The 23,031-nt window shown below is 41.2% G+C and overlaps 1 protein-coding gene across 2 annotated transcripts in view; it reads left to right on the plus strand.

The window, feature by feature from the left end:
• The first annotated feature begins 7,414 nt into the window (after positions 1-7,414).
• KAT14 (lysine acetyltransferase 14) overlaps positions 7,415-23,031 on the plus strand; it is a 34,661-nt gene continuing 19,044 nt past the window's right edge. For both annotated transcript variants that reach the window (XM_020814583.3, XM_020814585.3), the window contains exons 1-5: positions 7,415-7,582; positions 8,902-9,433; positions 16,713-16,831; positions 18,152-18,273; positions 22,845-23,026. In XM_020814583.3, the coding sequence (XP_020670242.1) occupies positions 9,178-9,433; positions 16,713-16,831; positions 18,152-18,273; positions 22,845-23,026 (679 nt within the window). In that variant the 5' untranslated portion in view covers positions 7,415-7,582; positions 8,902-9,177. The remainder of the gene's footprint in view (positions 7,583-8,901; positions 9,434-16,712; positions 16,832-18,151; positions 18,274-22,844; positions 23,027-23,031) is intronic.

Genomic DNA, 23,031 nt, shown 5'->3' on the forward strand with positions numbered 1-23,031 from the left:
TACTGCATAGGAACCTGGGATGTAAGATCTATGAACCTTGGTAAGCTGGAGGTGGTCAAACAGGAGATGGCAAGAATTAACATTGACATCCTGGGCGTCAGTGAACTAAAATGGACGGGAATGAGCGAATTCAATTCAGACGATTATTATATCTACTATTTGGGCAAGAATCTTGTAGAAGAAATGGAGTAGCCCTCATAGTCAACAAAAGAGTGGGAAAAGCTGTACTGGGATATAATCTCAAAAATGATAGAATGATTTCAATAAGAATCCAAGGCAGACCTTTCAACATCACAGTAATCCAAGCTTATGAACCAAATACCAATGTTGAAGAGGCTGAAATTGACCAATTCTATGAAGATTTACACCACCTTCTAGAACTGACACCAAAGAAAGATGTTCTTCTCATTATAGGCGACTGGAATGCTAAAGTAGGGAGTCAAGAGATAAAAGGAACAACAGGGAAGTTTGGCCTTGGAGTTTAAAATGAAGCAGGGGAAAGGCTAATAGAGTTTTGTCAAGAGAACAAGCTGGTCATCACAAACACTCTTTTCCAACAACACAAGAGGTGACTCTACACATGGATATCACCAGATGGCAATACTGAATTCAGTTTGATTATGTTCTCTGCATCCAAAGATGGAGAAGCTCTATACAGTCAGCAAAAACAAGACCTGGAGCTGATTGTGGCTCTGATCATCAGCTTCTTATAGCAAAATTCAAATGATTTTTTTTCATGTACAACCACCTACATTTATTCAGATACAGTCATGTAAGCTGCCCAGAGTGGTAGACCAGACCAGATGGGCGGGATAGCAATTAATCAATCAATCAATCAATCAATCAATCAATCAATCAATCAATCAATCAATCAATCAATCAATCAATCAATCAATCAATCAAATAAATAAATAAATAAATAAATAAATAAATAAATAAATAAATAAATAAATAAATTATTAATATTAATTATTTTCAGGTTAGGTCTTATTTTCGGGTAAACAGGGTAGACACCAACATGGATTTGTTAACAAATCTGCCAGACTAATCTTATCTCATAATTTGATCTGGTATCCTCCTTGGTAGATGGTGGGAATGCTGTAGACACAATATATCTTAACTTCAGCAAAGGTTTTGACAAAGTGTCCTGTGATATTCTGATTAGCAAGCTAACTAGGTGTGGGTTGAATAGAACAACTGTCAGGGGAATATGGAGATGGTTACGGAATTGTACTCAGAGACAGCTAGTCAATGGTTCCTTCTCAGTACTTGAACAAAATCCCTTGAGTGAAGAAGCCATTTTGGCTGGACAACAATTAATTATTTTGGTCTCAGAAACTGAAGCAGATAATTGGAGAAAATTCATACACATGTCAAGAAACAATAAAAAGATCTGGAGATTATTAAACCATCTTAACACAATGATCGAAAAGGTCCTAGCCATGCAAAATTTCAGCAAATCAAATAGCCAATCAACTCATTAATGCAGATCTGAAAATCACTGCAGATTTTAATTTATTTAATAATTGTCTTGACTCTCTTGGGATTCAAAAAATTTGGGGAAACCCACAAGCCCAAAACTTTGTAAAGATGATAAAGCAGTGAGCTTGGTCTGAAGTCCTGGAAATAATGATTCTGAATCATCTAATTCAGGGGTCCTCAAACTACGGCTTGTGGGCCACATCTGGCCCACTTTGCTGTTCTGTCCAGCCCACCAGCTCCTCCTTCACCCTTTGGAGCTGAGCGATGGCTTTGGTGCCTTTCCCCCTCCCTCTGTGGCCCCACCGGACATAGAGAGAGGGGGAAAGCCGGAGCTGGGCAATCGCTCTGGTGCCTTTCCCCCTCTCTCTGTGCTTACTTAAGACCAGAAGCCAACCTTGCCAGGCAGGAATATCAAAATGCCCACAGTGTTCAGGATCCTGAGAATGAGGCACCTTCTTCAGTATGACCAACCCCTTCGTGTCAGAAGAAACAAACAGCTGGTTTTTAAAATATTTTTATTAAAGATGTTGCAAAAAAAAAATTAAAAGTTCAAAACCAAATTCAGAACTTTAAAGGAAATCAAAAGGATGGGAAGCAAGTCCATATCAAACATTTAAGAAGTTAGCTAATTCTAAAATAGCCCCCACAGAAAACTACCTGTCCTACATCAATACATACTGTGTAGTTAAATTGAAGCATCGTTCCAGAGCATATACAGAGTGCAGCAGAATAATAGGCAAACATAGCATTCTCCTGAGAGAGACTAGGTAAACAGCTCCATAGTCTCAGCTATTTTTATACCCATTGTTACAGTAACGGTGATGTCATCTGCCCGTCATTGCTATGGTTGTTTGTCATCTGCCAATAGCGTGACGGGAGGTGGGACATAAGAGGGTGGAGCTAGGGTATTTAAGGGGGAGTGAATGAGGTGTGAGTCAGATAGGGACTTGATAGGGTCTGGTTAGGGACTTAGGGAGTTAGGGCTTGTACATGTTGTGTAGTACTGTGCTATATATAGAGAGTGAAGGTCTGAGAGAGAGTATGTGTGTGGGTACTTTATTATACTGATTACCTTTTATTTTAATTATTATAGTGATTTACCATTCCTTTTGTTATTATCAATAAACATAAATTTTTATTTTCAAAATCATACTTTTGTCTGAAGAGTTTTATGAGGGAATGGTTGGTGGCAGCGTGAATAAAGTGAGGGTGTGAGAGTGACGTGGCAGCTCCTTTGTGACGTTAGAGGAGGATGTCACACCCATCATCTACCTTTCTTGGTCTTTCAGAACAATTCCACCAATCAGATCCCAAGTTACCCTGAATCTTTTAGATGGGAGTAACTTTTCCTTAAATTAACTTCTTTCACCTCACTCTTTCCCCCTCCCTGTGGTTCAGCTGAAACTAGCTTCTCCCAGTTATGGTACCATGAGGGTGGAATGGGGAGGAAAGTGCCTTTTTGACCATGGTTCTCACTAGGTAACAGCCAGCTGTGATTTGTTTCCTGATTGCTGCTCTTCCCTCTCCCTTTCACTTCTCTCTGGCACAAAGCAACAGGCCTAAGTTTTACAGGGCAACTGGAACTGATTACCCCCCCTTTTTTGCCAGGTCCTTCACACAGGGCACCAAAATTTAAAGAAAATTGAAATCTAGATGGGAATTTTTGGGTGAATGTTAGGAGAATAAACAGCACTACTTCCTGACTTAATTCACTCCGCTTTTTTAAAAAGTATCATAGAAACATAGAAAAGTTGAGTTGGATGGGGCCTACAAGGCTATCATGTCCAACCCCCTGCTCAGTGCAGGAGTACAATCAAAGCATATCAGCCAGGTGATTATCTAAGTTTTTCTTGAATGCCTCCAGTGTTGGAGCTCTCACCAACTCTCAAGGTACAGTGGTGCCTCGCATTACGATGTTAATTCGTTCCAGTGAAATCGCTGTAGAATGAAAACATTGTAATGTGAAAATAAAAAGCCCATTGAAACACACTGAAACCCCTTCAATGCGTTCCAATGGGCTGGAAACTCACCGTCCAGCGAAGATCCTCCATAGGGTGGCCATTTTCGGTGGCTGTCTTGTGAGGAATCCGTCCCAGAAAACAGCTGGGAGCCATTTTATTTACCCGGTGGCCATTTTGAAACCACCGATCAGCTGTAGAAAAATCGTTTTGCAAAGAATCGGTTCCCGAAGCAGGGAACCGATCATTGCAAAGCGAAAGAAGCTCATTTAGATCATTGTTCTGTGATCGCAAAAGCAATCGCAAAAACGTCGTCGTAATGCGGTTTCGTCATAATGCGGGGCAATCGTAATGCAAGGCACCACTGTAACTGGTTCCACTGTCGTACTGCTCTAACAGTTAGGATGTTTTTCCTGATATTCAACCGAAATCTGGCTTCCTTTAACTTGAGCCCATTGTTGTGTGTCCTGCACTCTGGGATGATCGAGAACAGATCTTGTCCCTCCTCTGTATGGCAGCCTTTCAAATATTTGAAAAGTGATATCATATCACCCCTCAGCCTTCTTTTCTCAAGGCTAAACATGCCCAGTTCTTTCACCCTTTCCTCATAAAGCTTAGTTTCCAGACCCTTGATCATCCTTGTTGCCCTTCTCTGAACTTGTTCCAGTTTGTTGGCAGAACTGGACACAATACTCAAGGTGAGGCCTAACCAGTGCTGAATAGAGGGGGACAAGCACATCACGGGATTTGGAAACTATACTTCTATTAATGCAGCCTAAAATAGCATTTGCCTTTTTTGTAGCCACAACATACTGGTGGCTCATATTTAGCTTGTGATCTATGATAATTCCAAGATCTTTCTCGCTTGTAGTTTTGCTGAGCCAAGTATCCCCCATCTTGTAACTGTGCAATTGGTTCTTTTTCCATGGTGCAGTACTTTGCACTTATCCCTGTTGAATTTCATTCTGTTGCTTTCGGCCCAGTGCTCCATCCTATCCAGATCATTTTTAATTTTGTTTTTGTCTTCTAGGGTATTAGCTATTCTGCCCAATTTGATATCATCCACAAATTTGACAAGCATTCCCTGCACTCCCTCATCCAAGTCATTAATAAAAATATTGAAGAGCACCAGACCCAGGACTGAGCCTTGGGGTACCCCACTAGTTACTTCCTCCTAGTTATTCACATGTGAAAGCATTTGAATTAAAATTAGACATCCTCATTAAACAAGTGAAGGAGGAAAACTTCTGCCATCTCTGCCAACTGTTGGTGGAAAAACCAGCAGTTGTATTCCAGTGTGGATTCACTGGAAATGTTGCAAAAGCAGTTTCAAAGTAGATTTAAGGAGCTTCATCTCAATGAACAGGACATTCAGCTTTTCTGGAACCCATTTTCTGTTGACATTGAAATTGCTGTTCCGATTTACCAAATGGAACTGGTTGAACTACAGAATTGTGACTCTCTGAAAAGACACATCGAAGTCAAGCATCCTTACTAATTTCTCTTCCCTCTGAGACATATCTTAATCTCAGGAAGCAGGCACTCAGAATGGCAACCATCGTTAGCAGCACCTATGTCTGTGAACAGACTTTTTCTCAAATGAAACATCTGAAATCTCCAACCAGATCCAGCCTAACTGATGCACACTTGTATCACTTGTTATGACTGTGTGTTTAGTCGTTTAGTCGTGTCCGACTCTTCGTGACCCCATGGACCAGAGCACGCCAGGCCCTCCTGTCTTCTACTGCCTCCCGGAGTTGTGTCAGGTTCATGTTGGTTGCTTCGCAGACACTGTCCAGCCATCTCATCCTCGGTCGTCCCCTTCTCCTCTTGCCATCACACCTTCCTAACATCAAGGTTTTTTCCAAGGACTCTTTTCTTCTCATGAGATGGCCAAAGTACTGGAGCCTCAGCTTCAGAATCTGTCCTTCAAGTGAGCATTCAGGGTTGATTTCCTTTAGAACTGATAGGTTTGTTCTCCTTGCAGTCCAGGGGATTCTCAAGAGTCTCCTCCAGCACCACAATTCAAAGGCATCAATTCTTCGGCAGTCAGCTTTCTTTATGGTCCAGCTCTCACTTCCATACATCACGACAGGAAAAACCATAGCTTTGACTATTCGGACTTTTGTTGGCAAGGTGATGTCTCTGCTTTTCAAGATGCTGTCAAGATTTGTCATTGCTTTCCTCCCAAGAAGAAGGCGCCTTTTAATTTCAGGGCTGCTGTCTCCATCTGCAGTGATCATGGAGCCCAGGAAGATAAAATTTGACACTGCCTCCATATCTTCCCCTTCTATTTCCCAGGAGGTGATGGGACCAGTGGCCATGATCTTAGTTTTTTGATGTTGAGTTTCAGACCGTTTTTTGCACTCTCCTCTTTCACTCTCATTACAAGGTTCTTTAATTCCTCCTCACTTTCTGCCATCAGAGTGGTATCATCTGCGTATCGGAGGTTGTTGATATTTCTTCCGGCAATCTTAATTCCGGCTTGGGTTTCTTCCAGTCCAGCCTTCCGCATGATGTATTCTGCATATAAGTTAAACAAGCTGGGGGACAATATACAGCCTTGCCGTACTCCTTTCCCAATTTTGAACCACTCAGTTGTTCCATGACCCGTTCTAACTGTTGCTTCCTGTCCCACATATAGGTTTCTCAGGAGACAGATAAAGTGGTCAGGCACTCCCATTTCTTTAAGAACTTGCCATAGTTTGCTGTGGTCCACACAGTCAAAGGCTTTCGCATAGTCAATGAAGCAGAAGTAGATCTTTTTCTGGAACTCTCTGGCTTTCTCCATAATCCAGCGCAAGTTAGCAATTTGGTCTCGAGTTCCTCTGCCTCTTCGGAATCCAGTTATGACTAGCAGTGACAAATATAGAACCAGACATTGACCATCTCATTAGCCAAAAGCAGGCCCATACTTCCCATTGAAATACTGTACTAATAAGCTTATGTTGATTAAAATTGCTCTTAATTTTAAATATTGTATTCCCCCCTTTTTTGCACTACAAATGAGATATGTGCAGTATGCATAGGAATTTGTCCGGAAGAAACAAACAAACAAAAAAATGGGGTCCAGAAGAAAATATTCAAATTAGAGAAATAATAAGCTAAAATAGATTTTTATTGATAAAATTTTAAAAATACATTCCAATTCCCTCTTACAAATGCAAGGTGTGAAATGCCGTATCATCAACAACTTGTGCCCAAGAAACCATAAATGTCTTTGTTTGGGGGCCATTTATAAGTATTTGCCATATTTTCCCACTCTGAGGAAGTGGACGTATCCAGGAAAGCTCACACTAAAATACGTATAGTAGTTACTGTAATCTTCAAGGTGTCACAATGTTTTTTTTGTCGTCTTTATTGTTTATTTTGTGGTTCTTTATTTTGGTTTCGTTTTCGCCTGACAAGAGGACGACGGTCAATTGCCACTGTTGGGGAACGCAACGTGTTTCCGGCACAGCGGTCGGCTTTCAGCGGGGATAATTGGGCTGGAAGGAGTGCCGTCACCAGGTTGCCCAAGCGTTGGGCTCAGGTGGCTTATACAGTATCCAGACGGAGGCAAACAAGGACGTTCCAAGTCAAATCTGAAAGCGAAGGGTGACTGTGTCAGTCTACCTTTTATAGCTCTTGCTAGACTGAGACTACTACGCCGACGGGACGAATCGGAAGCATCTCGCTGGCTAGAACGAATGGGGGGGGGCAAACTAGGCAGCCTTGATTGACAAGCGGCGTGTCCTCCGGTAATAGGGTAAGGAAAGCCAAGGAGTCCTTGTTCTCTCATACATACCTCGTACTTTGTATGATACATGAATTTAATTTTTCTACTATAACCATCAGTTACTGCCAAAGCAAGCTAGTCGACCTCGAAACCGTGTTAAATGCATCCGCACCGTGCCTTTGTTCGGGTTCTACATTTTTATATCTCTATGGGACGGGCAGGGGGGAAAGCGGATGTCGGCGTGACCCGAGGCGCGCATGCGCTTCCCACCTCGTGGGAGGGGGGCGGGGCTGGAGCGGCTGAGGGCGGCTGGGCTCCTAGTTCAGCCATGTCGACGGTTTCCAAGGCGGTTTTGGGGCTCTCGGCTGTCGTGACCCTTGGGATCATCGTTGGCGTCCACGTCCAGGAGAAAATTATCAAACGGGTAACACAGCAGCTCACACGCTCGTGCGCACCGACGGCCCGCTTCCGCCTTGTGTCGACCTCTCTCCTGCGGTGGAGGTCACGGTTCCCCCTCGCCGCCGGTTCTGGGCGTTGCTGTGGGGCGGGAGCCTATGGCAGAACCGGGTGGAGGTGCTCTCCTTCACACAGGTTTTATTATCCTGTGGGGGGAAAGTGGCTTAAAGCCTCTAACGCCATCCCGTCCCCTTCGTCTCTGAAGCACCACTGTGCAAATGATACTGTAAAATGGATCGAATAGTTCCCACTCAATCCCGGGCAGCATCAAGAGCATTTGGGGCAGCTAGCATCAGATTTTCTGTCGTACATAATGAGGGCCATCGAGTATCCTTGACAGAGGTGTGCAGTTGCCTGTTGTCTGTGCAACCCCCACCCCACCCCTAATTTTCCTAAGAGCATTTTAATTCTGCCAACTTTGGGTATATTTCATGTATTATTGAGTATATTTAATTTATTATTATTATTTAACCGGCAGCGCCACCACGTCCCTGCCAATTTATTATTGAGGGTCTGCCAAAATAGGAAAAAAAAAAAACGCTTGGCTGCAGTATTTGGCCCCTGGACTAGTTTGCCCATCACTGATAGAGAGCTCTCCTTGCAAATCAACCCATGACCATGACTTTTTTTTTCCTGCTTAGAATTAGATGCCATTTTGTGCTTATGAGATTACAGTTGCCAAACTGGCAGGGAAATAATTTCAGAGGATTTGCAATGCACCTCTGAATGCTGAATTTTTAAAAATAGAACTTTATTTCTTGGCAGAATTGGCAGTATTTTTTGTTGTATTTGTATGGTGACTAAGGCTTATATAGTTTGCATTTGAGAAACCCATGACAGTCCTTGCCCATCACAGAATTTTCTAGCTCCTTACAGACTAATACTTCCAGAATACTTTTTAAAAATCGATGTCAAACTGACTAGATGGTGGTTTTCTTGATCTCTTTTTAAATGCCTATCAATTTTCCTTTTCATAGGAAAACTGTTTGTGAGAATGGAGCATATGTATATATTTGTGCATGTATATACTACAGTGGAAGATAGGAGGGCCTGGCGTGCTCTGGTCCATGGGGTCATGAAGAGTCAGACACGACTAAACGACGAATGACAATACTACTTGTAGTTGAATGAAAAACCAATATTAGTAGTTTAGAAAAAGTTGTTTCCAAATAATAAGTGTACTTCACTATTGCAGGGTAAACTTTATGTTCACTGTAAGGTTTTCTCCACCCTTTTATCAATAGAAGAATAGGAAGAAAACATAAATTGTCATCTTTTTCCTTTTAGAAACTACATCAAGGGGTAATCAGAGACCTCGAGAGGCAGATGCTTAAAGAAAAAACTAAAGAGGAAAACATTGGCTTTACTCAGCAACCAGAAACGAAGAAAAGCCAAGCGCTAATAGTAGAAATATCTCAGCAGTGAACAAAAAGAATTGGCATCTTCCTTTTCTACTTCAATAATTTTATTGGCTCCATAAATATTGGACAGTCTTTGTACTGAAAGTGCTTTAAATGTTAGAAGAAAGAGCTTCTTACATACTCAAAATAACTCTTAGACAAAATGGATAATAGCATGTACATAAGTGAGATGATGAGCTGCCGTGATGATGACGCTACAAGAACATCTCCTTCAGAAGGACTGGAGGAAGGGGAAGTAGAAGGGGAGACTCTTCTCATAGTGGAGTCTGAAGATCAGGCATCAGTGGATTTGAGTCATGATCAGAGTGGGGATTCTGTGAATAGTGATGAAGGAGATGCATCCTGGACTGAGGATATGTCCTATTTCTGTGAAAGATGCCAGAAATGGATAGCAGCAAGTAAGAATCCTTATTCTTAGTTTTCTTGTGCCTTTTGTGATCTTGAACTGCAAGGATGCATATATATTAGGGAATGTGGCTTACTTAACATATGGTAATGCAATTTGTAGCACAGCAGTTATGAAATGTGGCCATCTAAGAAGAACGGATAAAGTACAACCTTGATCAAAATTAAGAATTTTCTTTCTGTGTCCATATCTTTTCAGTATAATTGCTGAATAATGAGGAATATGGTGGGTTGTAGAAGTTATTTTCATTTGTTTGCTGAAGGTGGAAGCTAGATCTTGAGGTCTTTAATTTCTGTAAACGTGTGATTATAATATGATAGCTGTAGCCATCATATACTTAATGGTTAATGGGAAGTATGTATGTTATTGCCCTCATCAAAAGTAATAGTGGACAATATGCTTTTTCCTTTCCTGCCAGTTTTATTTTTATACTTATTCACCGATGATCCTGTCATCTTCTCTAAGCTTGAGATCTCTATTTGTGCTGATTCCCTGGGAGTGTGGTAGTTTAGTACAGTGGTGCCTCGCTTAGCGACATTAATCCATTCCAGGAAAAATGTCGCTAAGGGATTTCGTCGCTAAGCGATTTTAAAAAGCCCATAGAAACGCATTAAAACGTGTTTAATGCGTTCCTATCGGCTTAAAAACTGACCTTATACGGAGATCCTCCATTGGGGTGGCCATTTTCGGTGCCTCTAAAGCGAGGCAAAACAGCGGTCGCCATTTTGTTTTTCCAGTGGCCATTTTGGAACCGCCGATCAGCTGGCCGAAAACGGGGGCTTTACGATGATCGCTTCCACGCGATCATCGCAAAGCGATTTTTCCCCATAGGAAACATTGCAAAGCGATCACTTTTGTGATTGCAAAAACAGTGTCGCAAAGCAATTTCGTCGCTCAATGGAGTGATCGGTAAGCGAAGCACCACTGTATGGTGATAATGGGATAAAAAGGGAAGAACTTGTTTATTTGGATCTTGTACAATGGTGCCCCGCATAATGGGCGCCTCGTTTAATGACGAATCCGCATAGCAATGGTTTTTTTGCGATCGTTTTTACGATCGCATTGCAATGTTTTAAATGGTAAAACATCCCTTTATGATGATCGGTAAGCTGTTTTGCTTACCGTTTTTCGCATAGCGATGTTTTAAGAACAGCTGATCGGCGGTTCCAAAATGGCCGCCGGGTTAAAAAAATGGCCACCCGCAGTGTTTTTGCGCCCATTCCTCACTTACTGGGCAGCGAAAATGGCGGCCGTATGAAGGATTTTCGCAGAACGGTGAGTTTTTTGCCCATAGGAACGCACTAAATGTGTTTTAATGCATTCCTATGGGCTTTTTTGTTCCGCATAGCGACAAATATGTATAGCGATGGATTATTGTCGCTATGCAGGGCACCACTGTATTGGGTCCTTTGCAGGAAGTTTCTCTGATGCTCATGAGTGGGTTTTCAAGTTTAATGAGATTTGCTTTGGAGAGAGCTTAAAAAGTTTCTCTGGAAGCAGAATCTCATGGTTTTTTGAATGGCTGTTATTTCTGAGTATTTCTCATGTCTGATGCAGTACTTGTGGGGCATTGCTCATTTCAGGGCCAAGCAAGAGATCCTAATAACAACATTTAACTCATGGTTAAATAACAGCATTTAACTCATAGTTAATAATAGCATTTAACTCATGATTTAACTTGCTAAAAAAATCCAGATTAAATAAAGCTTTTTTCCTGAGCATTCTTTGTTTTGAATAATAGTGTAAATTGATCCCTAAGACGATCATGCTCCCCTTCCAATATGCTTCCCCCAGTAATTTTCTTTGAAATATGGCACATTGGATTAGGAGAAACAGGAGAAAAGGTGGGTGAACTGTCCCTACTGCAGTTAGGGTGAAAGGTTAATTTTAGCTGAATGGTGGGTTTTTTAAAATTTGTTTGTTTATACATGCATGCATACCTCCCTCCCTCCCTCCCTCACCTTTCACCTTGAAAAGAACTCAAGACAATATTTAAAGTTGAAAGACAACAGTGAAAGACAGCATTTAAAGTTGAAAACATTGAGTATGCAACTATGGTTAACATCATTAAAAGATGTTATTTATTAATTATGAACAATGAATAAAGAGGTATGTTGCATTAATTTACAGGCAGTATTCAGGGAAAAATCAATAAGTATACAAAAATTAAAAAAAGTCACTCTGAGAAATACATAGAAAATGCAAAAATGGAAAACACAAGTAGTACAATCCAGTGAAAGCAGCAATGAATAGCAATCTATAAATCACACACAGGTTACTGAGGAAACGTGAGGGGAACTTTAAGAATTTGGTGGAGGGAACTGTAAGGAGGGGTACAATGTACAATGTACTGTACATGCTAGTGAAGAAGGCACAGAAGAGGCTGTATTTCCTGAGAATGCTCGGCAAGTTAAATTTATCTCAGCATTTACTTCTGTCATACTATCGTAGCACCATTGAGAGTGTCCTAACCTATGGCCTGCTTATAACTTTTTTGAACTGTTGCCGTCTGGCAGAAGATATAGAACAATTAAGACTCGGACCACACGTTTTCTGAATAGTTTTTATCCCAGAGCTATAATTGCACTTAATAATGAGCTTAAAGACCACCAGTAGTGAATAGTTAGTTGGACTGTGTTACTTGGCCTGCGGTGTAGATGTTTGCATTTTTAGTGGGGACTTTTAGTGGGTGGGGAGTGTTTGGGGAATTTTATGTGTGTGCATGTGTCTGGTCTCTGGGTGTAATTTCATTGTATGGGTATACAATGACAATCAATCAATCAATCAATCAATAAATCAATCAATAAATAAAATGTCATCCATCCTTTGCATACAACAAGCTCACCCAACAGCATAATTCAGGGACAAAGAAATGTAAAATAGGTGTAACAGTATTACTGTGTGTCATAGAATGATGTAGCAAGCTATATGTAAGAAAACAATAGGTATAATTGTTTTTCCCGCTCCATTTTCTAAATAAGAAAGTATAATATTGAACATGGGTTGGCTTTTTTTTTACCAAATTGCATACACTGCACATGAAACATTGATATGGCCTCTAAGGAAGGACGACTTACTAGTTGAGAATCACTGGACAACAGTTATCCATGAAAAACCTTAAATGAATGCTGTGTATGGTTGTATGTAACTCAGTAAGCAAAAGCATGTTGTGTACCTTTGTGATGGATTGTAATCTGGATTGGGTGCTGGAAACGTTTAATTAAAATTAAAAGCTTGCTGTCCCGTTTTAAGTTCCAAGACTCCTTTTTATCCTAAGGGAAACCTAGGGACATGGAGGAAGGGGAGCTTTTAATAGTAAAAAATCAGCACCAGATCCTCAACATCATGATCAGGAATCTGGCAGCAATTTTTGACTTTTATTTTTTATTTACGTATATCAAAAACCCCAAAACAAACAAACAAAAAAACTCTAATAAGCAAGTATATAAATACTGTACATCGTGCTGCCCCCTACTAGGACTTATATCATTTACCATCTTCCTTTCAGAACTGTATTAGCTCTTGCCATGGGCTTTGCTCATTCTATTTTATTAATACAAAGTTAATAGATTCTCTCCCTATATTTAGAAATTCACCTCTACTTGTTACCTCCCTCTTAACTTTTATATTACATATAAGCTTTTCATTGATAGCTATATCCCAAATTTCCCTATACCAATCACTTAACTGGAAACTATAAGCTGATTTCCTAGTGATAATGAACTTGTTGCTGTTAAAATATTGAAAATTAATTATTTAGTTGTCCATTTACTTCCCTCCTTTTCAGATATTGATAAAAGCACTATTTTTGACATATAGTTAAGTTTAGCTTGTTTATTTCATTTATTTCCTTAAAAAACAATTGGCAGAATTTTAGTATACTTTCACATTCCTTCAGCATAGGAAAATATGTACCTACTTTTTGGCACCTTTTCCAGCACTTAATAATTAGCATCTGTTTGATTTACGATAATTACTACTAATAATATTTATTAATTTTATTTATATCCTGCCTATCTAGTCAGCTCAGGACCACTCTAGGTGGCTAACAAACAAAGAATAATGAAAGTAGACATATATAAAACAGCATAAATAATAAAAACTTTTCAAAAGTAGAAAGCAGTGGAAAGGGGAAGGAAAGGAACGTCAGGAATTGTCTGGCGGGAAGGCCTGCCGGAACATCCATGTCTTCAATTGATTTTTGAAGATACCCAGCGAGGGAGCCCTGCGAATCCCAGGAGGTAGATTATTCCAGAGGCGAGGAGCCACCACCGAGAAGGCCCGATTTCTTGTCTTCTCCTTCCGGGCCTCGGCGTTAGGCTCCTCAACCTCACCTCCTGGCTTGCACGAGTAACACGGGTAGATCTTGGTGGGAGTAGGCGTTCCGCCAGATATTGAGGCCCTAAACCATTTAGGGCTTTATATGTAAGCATCAACACTTTGAAGTCGATGCGGAAACGGATGGGCAGCCAATGCAATGCGGCCAGAGTGGGTGAAATATGTTGGAATTTTTTCACTCCACTGAGTAATCTGGCCGCCGCATTGTGCACCACCTGTAGTTTCCGCAGCAACCTCAAAGGCAGCCCCACGTAGAGTGCATTACAGTGGTCTAATCTTGAGATTACGAGCGTATGTACCAAGGTAGTGAGCGCCCCCACATCAAGGTAGGGCCGCAGCTGGGCAATCCGCCTAAGGTGATAAAAGGCGGTGCGGACCACCGACGCCACCTGTGATTCCATGGTGAGCGCCGGGTCCAGATGGATCCCCAAGCTGCGGACCCCATCCTTGGCGGGCAGAGTCACCCCCCAAAAGAGAGGGAGTTTCCCAAATCCCCAACTGTGGGGGTGGCCACCCTCAGCACCTCCGTCTTGTCCGGGTTCAGCCTCAGCCCATTCTCCTGCATCCATTGCAGTACAGCCTCCAGGCAGCGCTGAAGGCACAGAACGGCATCTCCTGTGGTTGGCAAAAAGGAGATGTAGAGCTGAGTGTCATCTGCATACTGATGACACAGAGCTCCACACCCCCTGATGACCCCCCCCAGCGGCCTCATATAGATGTTAAACAGCATTGGGGAGATAATCGACCCCTGTGGAACCCCACAGTTGAGGCTCCACGGGGCCGAGACACTCTCCCCAAGCTGCACTCTCTGGGGGCGGTCCTCCAAGAAGGAACGGAGCCAGCCAATGCCAGGCCACCTATTCCCAGCTCGGAGAGCCTCCCCAGGAGGATACTGTGGTCAATGGTATCAAAGGCCGCTGAGATATTGAGGAGGACCAGCAGAGACACTTTGCCCCTGTCGGCCTCCCTCAGTAGGTCATCACACAGGGTGACCAATGCTGTTTCTGTACTGTGGCGCGGCCTGAAGCTGGACTGAAATGGATCCAGGGCATCTGTTTCATCCAGGAGTGCTTGAAGCTGATTGGCCACCACCCTCTTGACCACCTTGCTTAAGAAAGAAACATTGGCGATGAGTCTATAATTGCCAATTTCATCCGCCGCCAAGCTAGGTTTCTTCCTAATGGGCCTAATGAGTGTGTCCTTCAGGGCAGATGGAAATCTGCCCTCAAGGAGAGACCCATAAATTATTGCCGTCACCCATTCCGTTGTTAGAACTGTGGAGCTGGAAGGGACCGTATGAATAATCGAGTCCAGCCCTTGTCAAGGAGGCATAGGGGGAAATTAGACTCCCAATCTCTGCCTCCATAGCCAGATGCCTGTCATCTCCAAGCTAACTTACGTTTTTTTCTTTTTTCTTTATTGACATAAATTTGAATATTCTAATATTCCATATATTTTCCTGAGCATTAGTACTCATTTTTTCTCCCATATAGAATTCCCGTGATGCTTTAAGTAAGTCCTGATCTTTTGCTTCTAATAATATATTATAAATTTTACTTACCTCTTGGTATATTGTTTTCATGGTCTCATTCCTTTTGTAATATAATTCATATTTTGTGAATTCCCAGTATTGACCATTTCTTTTTACCCAGTTCTTGTCCACTGCTTCATTTGAATAGTATATACTGTCATAGTTTATCTGTACCTGCCACTTTTATTTGCTCTTCTTCTTCCTAACCAATCCTTTATTCTAGTAATTTGTCTCTTTATTAATAGATTTTCAATCTGTCCTTTTAGGTTTCCTGGGAATTTCTCCAACTCTGTCATCAGATGAAATGGGGAGAGTGGCAGAATAAATATTTTTCTATTATCTATTCCAAATTAAGAACATATATTTTAAGAAGGGATTTTCTGTACTTTTAACTATAATTGTATTATCATGTATAAAAGAATATCTCCAGGGTCAAATGCAATTATTGTGTTTCTGTATTCAACTAAATTAGTTTCTTGGACTGAGATATAATATCAGGCATATGTCTTAATTCCCCGTCGCATGTGAATGCATATGCACAGATACAGCTGCATAGGAAGTGACTGAGTGATTCCTTTTTGAACTGCTTCTGTTCTTCAAAGGTGACCATTTATCACTGCGTTAAAAAAAGATTGGTTCCAGAAAAGCAAAACTGCCACTTGAATACACATATTTCTTATTCCTTAAAGATACAAATAGGGCTTATTCCTTAATTTAAAAGGATTTGGGTCAAGACCTCTCTTAAGACTTGGCTGGACAGCCAATAGGCTTCCAGATGTTGTTAGACTTCAGCTCACATGAGTCCTGGCTGTCATGGTCATTATCAGGGATAGTGGGTTTTGTAGTTTAACGTCTCAGGAATACAGTTCTTTAGGCCTGCACTAAGGTAACATAACTGACAAATAGTGAAGCATTTAACTTCACGGAGTATGGCATGAAACTATTAAAAGCTCTAAAATGATACCGGTACAGTTTGAAAATGATACACAGTTCTCTCTCTCTCTCTCTCTCTCTCTCTCTCTCTCTCTCTCTCTCTCTCTCTCTCTCTCTCTCTCTCTCTGTGTGTGTGTGTGTGTGTGTGTGTGTGTGTGTGTGTGTGTGTGTGTGTGTGTGTGTAAAAATTGTGGCTGTCAGTAGGCCATTTTTCAGTTATTTTCTTGATATCTGTAAATACAGTTTCAATAAGAAAACAACTTATAAAACTGTACCCAAGTTCTTTTAAAGAGCACTGCTGTTCATATAAATATCTGTTGAAAACTATTAAGTGAAATGGAGCTTGCTGCTAGATAATGTGGCCCAAGGTTGCAGCCTTATAGTTCATAGTGTAGCTAATGGTGCAAAATTTGCAATGCTTGGTTTTATTAAAGAACTGAAGCTTGGCTTTTCCCTTCCTTGTTTATAGGTCAGATAAAAGAACAGGTCACTCATCTCAAGGGTGACAACTTCTTCAGGTTCACTTGCTCTGATTGCTCAGAAGATGGGAAAGAACAGTTTGAACGACTAAGGCTAACATGGCAGCAAGTAAGTACAAGCCTTGTTAATTGCAGAGTACCAGGCAAATATCCTGTAGAGTTTCTGTCCTAGTAAAGGATAGGAGATTCCTAGTACCACAGAAATGTGCCACTTGCACAAGTGTTGAGTGGATTTTCTGTATAGAGACCATCAATTGCACGAGAGTTGTGATCCTGCATTAATACACTGGTAGGAATGCAGAAGTCCAATAACATACAAGCTGCTGGATTTAAATTTCTTTGCATTATGGTACTCCAGAGGGGCACTGTTTTCATTTTGTGAGCTTCTGAATGAGACTACAGATATTTCATCTCTGCTCAAAATGAAACATGACTATTGTGAAAAGTCTGACTAGCTTTTGGCTGGAAATTCACTGTTGGTCAAAGGCATGGAGCTGATTGGTGAGGAAAGCTGAACAATGCGGGTGGGCATTATAGCCTCCTCCTAATCCCTAGAAGGTGGGACTAAAATTGGTCTGCTTCTTTCTGAGTAGGGTTAATGCCGAGAGAACTTGGAAAGAGTGTGTGCTCAATAAAGCAGACATATTCTGGAAGTGTACGTGTAGCCCACAGGGAGCTCCAAAGTCACTTTGTGGAAACCATGCAGAGCGACCTGAAGTATTTCAGTAAAGCCACAGTTATATTGGGGCCAGTGTGGTGGAGTGACGGACTAGGACTCAGGATACCTGGGTTCAAATCTGTGGCCTTGAAATCTCACTGGGGAAATGGTAGATTGGAAGAGTGATAGTGAATAAGTCACATACCTTGAAAAACCTTGTAGGATCACTGTAAATCAGATGCTTCTTAACTACATGTAAATATAATATTCTTTACTTGAGGATTGGAGGAGGTCTGGTCCCTGGACCACACATTGATATTAAGGCTATCCAGCTGCTATGCTGTTGTTACACGCAGTCAAATCACCTCTGACTATGGCCACTCTATGAATGAGTGACTTCCAAAATGTTCCTTTATTAACAGCTCTGCTCATCTCTTGCAAACTTAAGGCTGTAGCTTTCTTTACAGAGTCGATCAATTTCGTATTTGTTTTTCCTCTTTTGCTGTTGCCTTCAACGTCTCCTGGTGTTATTTTCTTCTCCATTGTCTCATGATTTCTCATGTAGTGCCCAAAGTACTACAGCTTCAGTTTCATTGCTGTACATATTAAGTGTTTGTGTTGATTATATATCAAAGATTTATAATGCCAAACATCAGCTTGTTTTCCTATAAAGGAAATCTGTTAGAAGAAGAAGAGAGTTTGTCATTTATCAGGAAAGCAAAGACCCTAGAAAGTATTATCTGTAGATAAAATCTTCCTCCTTGGTTCCAGGTTGTTATGCTGGCAATGTACAATCTCTCCCTGGAAGGAACTGGCCGCCAAGGTTATTTCAGGTGGAAAGAAGATATTTGTGCTTTCATTGAAAGACACTGGAATTTTCTACTGGGAAATCGGTAATTCTATTATATTATCCTGAAGATAAACAAAACTGAAGACTAAATATGGTCAGAATAAAGTTCATTCCCCCTCCCCCCATTGATGGTGAAAGCAAACAAAACCTATATTGTGGTCAAAGGGAATGACTTGAATCAAGGAATCGGTGCTCTTGCTTTGATCCTACAACTAAGTGGGTGGCTTGGTCAAGGTTGAGTAATTGAACCTGATGTGCTTTCGATTGCTATTGGAAAAATAAAATTGATAATGTTCACATTGGCTCATCCAAATATTTTGGTTATAGATGGGCACTTACTATGGTTCGGCAGGGTTTGGTGGATGGGAGCTCACAGGTGTTGTGTGGGCGTCCTGGATTCTACACCCCACTTCCGTAATGGGTACCTGTCAGATGCAGCGCTGGGGACTTCCCTGCCCGGCCTCCTCTAAGTGGGCGCCTGTGGGAGAAGGCAGGTCACTGAATCTGGGGTGCCTGCGCAACACCCGTGAGCCTGATCCACAGAAGCATACCAGAGCACCAAACTGCAGGAAGTGCCCATCTCTAATCTTGGACGAAAGGATGGATACAAATTGCATAATGAAAAGAAAAGATTCACAGAAAGATGTTAATTGGTATGATTTTGAAAATAAAGTTATAAAAAAAAATAGTTTTCTGTTTTCTAGCTATATATTTGAAACAAGTCAGGGTTATTAACTGTAATTTAAAATTGACTTATTTCACCATGGCATTGCTAATACTGTTTGTCCAGACATATGAATGTGTGTGTTTTATATGCCAAGTTCCAAGTTTAAGTTTATTGTATTAGCTAAAAGCCGTCACAATTGTTTAAAATACAAGTATAATCGAATAAAATCAAAATAAAAACACAGAGATATAAAATATTAAGACACTGTTCATATGCAAACTCTATCTTGTCACGAACAAGCAATGCATTGGGACATACTGCTTGCAGCATACACTACTAGATAAATCTACCAGCCATTCTTTTATTCTATGGAACAGATATTAAAGGGGGGCAAAGAGGTAGAACTATGTGTGTCAAAAATTGAGTATGGGTTGTTTCCTATCTAGGATTCAGATAAAAAGACTTGTTATTCACACTTCAGAATTCTGGCTTTGCAGCTGCCTTCATGAAAGGCAACTCTGCTCTGCCTCCCAGTGCCATCTCTGCAAGAAGTCTAGATTCTGTTGCTTTCACCCTGAAATGCTGCTCTGCCTTCTTGGGTGCTTCCTGCAAAAGCATTGCAGTAATCATTGGGCTAACCTTGAAGCTATTAGTAGCCCATTGCTGAAATTGCTGTGTCTGAACCACCCAAATTCGGATGTTAGTCAGAGAATCTCTTCAGCCTATTCACTCCTGGCTCTTGGTTTCAAGGATCTCTTAGTCTGCCATTCCTTGAGATGTGTACCAGCTGTCTTCCTTTCCTTATATTGTTTCATCTATAATTACACGGTTATCCAACCTTTTTCCATGAAAGGTATTCCTGGATCTAACAAAAGTTATTGTGTTATCTTAAATGTTGGGGACATCTCTGTCTACTTTTATTAGATTTTATGTCTTTGTGCATGCATTGGAGAAAGATATTTGAGTACCTTCCCTCTGCTTTCACTTGCCAACCCTCTTTCATTCTCCTTTTAGCAATCTCTGAATGTGAATCCAGCTCTTTGTAAACTGATTAGACATTTACAAGTTGTTTTATTAATATTACCACTTTCTAGTGTAGCTGTGTTGCATTTACTTATTCTTCTACAACATTGCTATTCTCTAAAGCAAGTGATAGACACATATATATTGATTTCTGTGTGTTCAGCAAAATTTCCACTTTGAAATAGTTTTGACTGAATGTTCGTTACTGGGCTTAATTTCTCTAGATGCACTACTGTTAAGATACAAAGATCTCTTCTGTGGAATATAAAAGAGTTTCTGTATTTGTGTCCAGGGCATACCTAACAATAAGAGAGGGAATTGTGTTTGGTTATGCCTACCACAGTAGCCATTTAAGTGCAAAAACACCCATCATGGCAGCCATTTTTTCCTTATCTTTTCAACATTCCAAATGTTCTCAATGGCACTCCCCCCCAAAAAAGTATGAGACTTTGCTTAAAATCAATAATAGGGCTTTCCTTTCCTTTATACTGTATAATGTAGTAAACATTTAAAATGAAATTGGCTTCTGTGCAAAAATTTGGAACAACCACCATCTTAGAACTGAAAGACCCTCTGTGCTTCTGTCAAAGAAGCACAGTAGAGAATCGAACTCCTAGCCTCTGGCTCCACAGCCAGATGGCCAAACCATTGAGCTGTTGAACCTCTTGTGATGTAGAAAACAAAAGAAGGCAGGATGTATTAGCTATGCGTGAGCTGCTATTTATGTAAGTGTGAGTGAAGAAGAAGCTCATATGATTTTCTAATACAGATATAATAGCAATGAAAATATTGGCATTGCCAATATTTTATTGCACATAAAAGCTGCAGATTATACAAGCAAAGCATAAAGCAAATTATCTGTAGTTGCAGTGCAGACACAACAGGAAATATTACCAGTTCTGCCAAGAAGCAAAGTTCTCTTTTTAGAAAATTCAGCATTCAGAGGTTCGTTGTACAAAATCTCTTGCATTTATTTACCTGCAGTTTGGTATATGTAATCTCATAAGCAACCACTGTTCCTGAAAATGGCATCTAACTAAACAGAAAAAAATTATAGTCATTTGTTGATTTGCTGTAAGGCACAGGTCTTTTTAATTCAGGATGAGCAGGCTGGCCCACGGGCCACATACTGCCCCCAAGCCTTGCTTTTTCTTTTCTTTTCTCTTTTTTTTGCAAGTCTCACCAAGAAATCCTAAATTAAAAAAACCTGGTGCCAAAAATAGGTGATATGGTTTGCTCTCCAAATTAGGTAACAAATGGTGAAGTGAGCTGTCATAAAGTGAAAAAGGAGGAACCTTTTAGCTGTCTTCTTTAATACACACTCATGAGATTTTGCAGATATATTTTGCAATTGTGTTTACACAGAGAAGACCCAAATCAGAATTGAATCTTGAAGACATATATAAATAAAACATATTTGCACCAAAGCACAGATGATGAGAAATGGAAGCAAGAACCTATAGTGTATTTGTATGCACTTTTTCATGAAGTGAATGCTTCTGTCTCATCTGTCTCTTCACCATTTTTCATTGCTGTGTTACTTATATTTTTGGTATCATCTGGCAGGACAAAGTTCCAAATAGAGTAGTCCTAGAATGAGCTGGAATTTTCAGCATGCATACATTACTGAAACACCGATGTCTACGTTGGCTTGGGCACGTCGTGAGAATGGCTGATGGTCGGATTCCAAAGGATCTCCTTGTATGGAGAATTAGTGCAGGGAAATCGCCCCAGAGGAAGACCACAGCTGCAATACAAGGACATTTGCAAGCGGAATCTGAAGGCCTTAGGAATAGACCTCAACAGATGGGAAACTCTGACATCTGAGCGTTCAGCCTGGAGGCAGGTGTTGCATCACGGCCTCTCCCAATTTGAAGAGACCCTTGTCCAGCAGGCCGAGGCAAAGAGGAAGTCACAAAAGCAGCAAAACCAGGGAGCTGGACAGGGGACAGATTGGATTGGTCTTCAGTGTGGAAGAGATTGTCACTCTGGAATTGGCCTTCTCAGCCACACTAGATGCTGTTCCAATTCCTCCATACAGGGCACGATACCATAGTCTCTCGAGACTGAAGGATGCCTACCGTTACTTATATTATGTAATTTGCTCCGTCTGTGTGCTAAGTATTAGGAAGGTATAATTTCAGCAATTGGCAATGCCCAGATATTACCCTGGCCTTTCCAGCTCTTAGGACAGATTACATTTAGCGTAGAGTGTCATTTCCATTTCTGTTGGTCCTTTTTTTCCAAGTCAGTTGCAGTATGTCCTAATGTTTTTGGACACCACAGTAACATCTCAAATAAATGTCTATATATTTCAGTCCTGATTGGTGGCAGAAGCTGGTGCTTGCAATTGGTTCTTATTACTGAGTTTTAGTGTCCATTCTGTTAATTTCCAGGAAGTTTCTGAATGGGACCTTCAGTCAGAGAGGGGTTGTGTTGCCATTTGAATGTTCAGATGTAGGCAGCAGGATATTTTAGGGCAGGGATGGCAGCCCTTTGGCACTTCAGATCAGAGAGGGGCACAAACCATCAGTCAGTCCAGTATGGTGTGGTGCCTGCACAGGTGTTCCACAGGTGCTGAGCACCTCTCTCCCCTGCCTCCCCCGTGCAGTTGCCTATTCACCAGCAGCAATGCAGGCTTCCCTCCCCTGCTGCCTCCTCCGAGAACCACCTATGAGGGTGCCATGCTGAACTGCCAAACGGTGCCTCGTGCCCATCTCTACTCCAGATGTTTTGGACTGTAATTCCTCCCAGTCCTTTTTCGTTGGCAGTACAAGCTGAGGATTCTGGAATGATCATAAAAAATATCTGGTAATTCCAAAGATGTATCACCCCATCTTAGGCAACGCATCATAGTGTTGTCTATCTCGTTCCTGAGCATAGCTGTCTTTGAAAGACCATGTGCTGTCCTGTTCTTGCTTAAGGAAGAAGACGTCGACTTGGTGGAGCACTGTTGCTGGTTGCCTTTCTGTGGGGAGCCCTCTATATTTTCGTTCAGGGGCCCAGGAATTTGGAGAACCAGGATGGTGGAAACTTGTTCACAACAGGCCTCCTACCATGAAACCTGAAGGAGAGAAGCTTTCTGCATCTGCCCTGAAAGCGAAAGGTAAG

This window comes from Pogona vitticeps, chromosome 4 (genome assembly GCF_051106095.1).
Source record: "Pogona vitticeps strain Pit_001003342236 chromosome 4, PviZW2.1, whole genome shotgun sequence".
Lineage (NCBI taxonomy): Eukaryota > Metazoa > Chordata > Lepidosauria > Squamata > Agamidae > Pogona > Pogona vitticeps.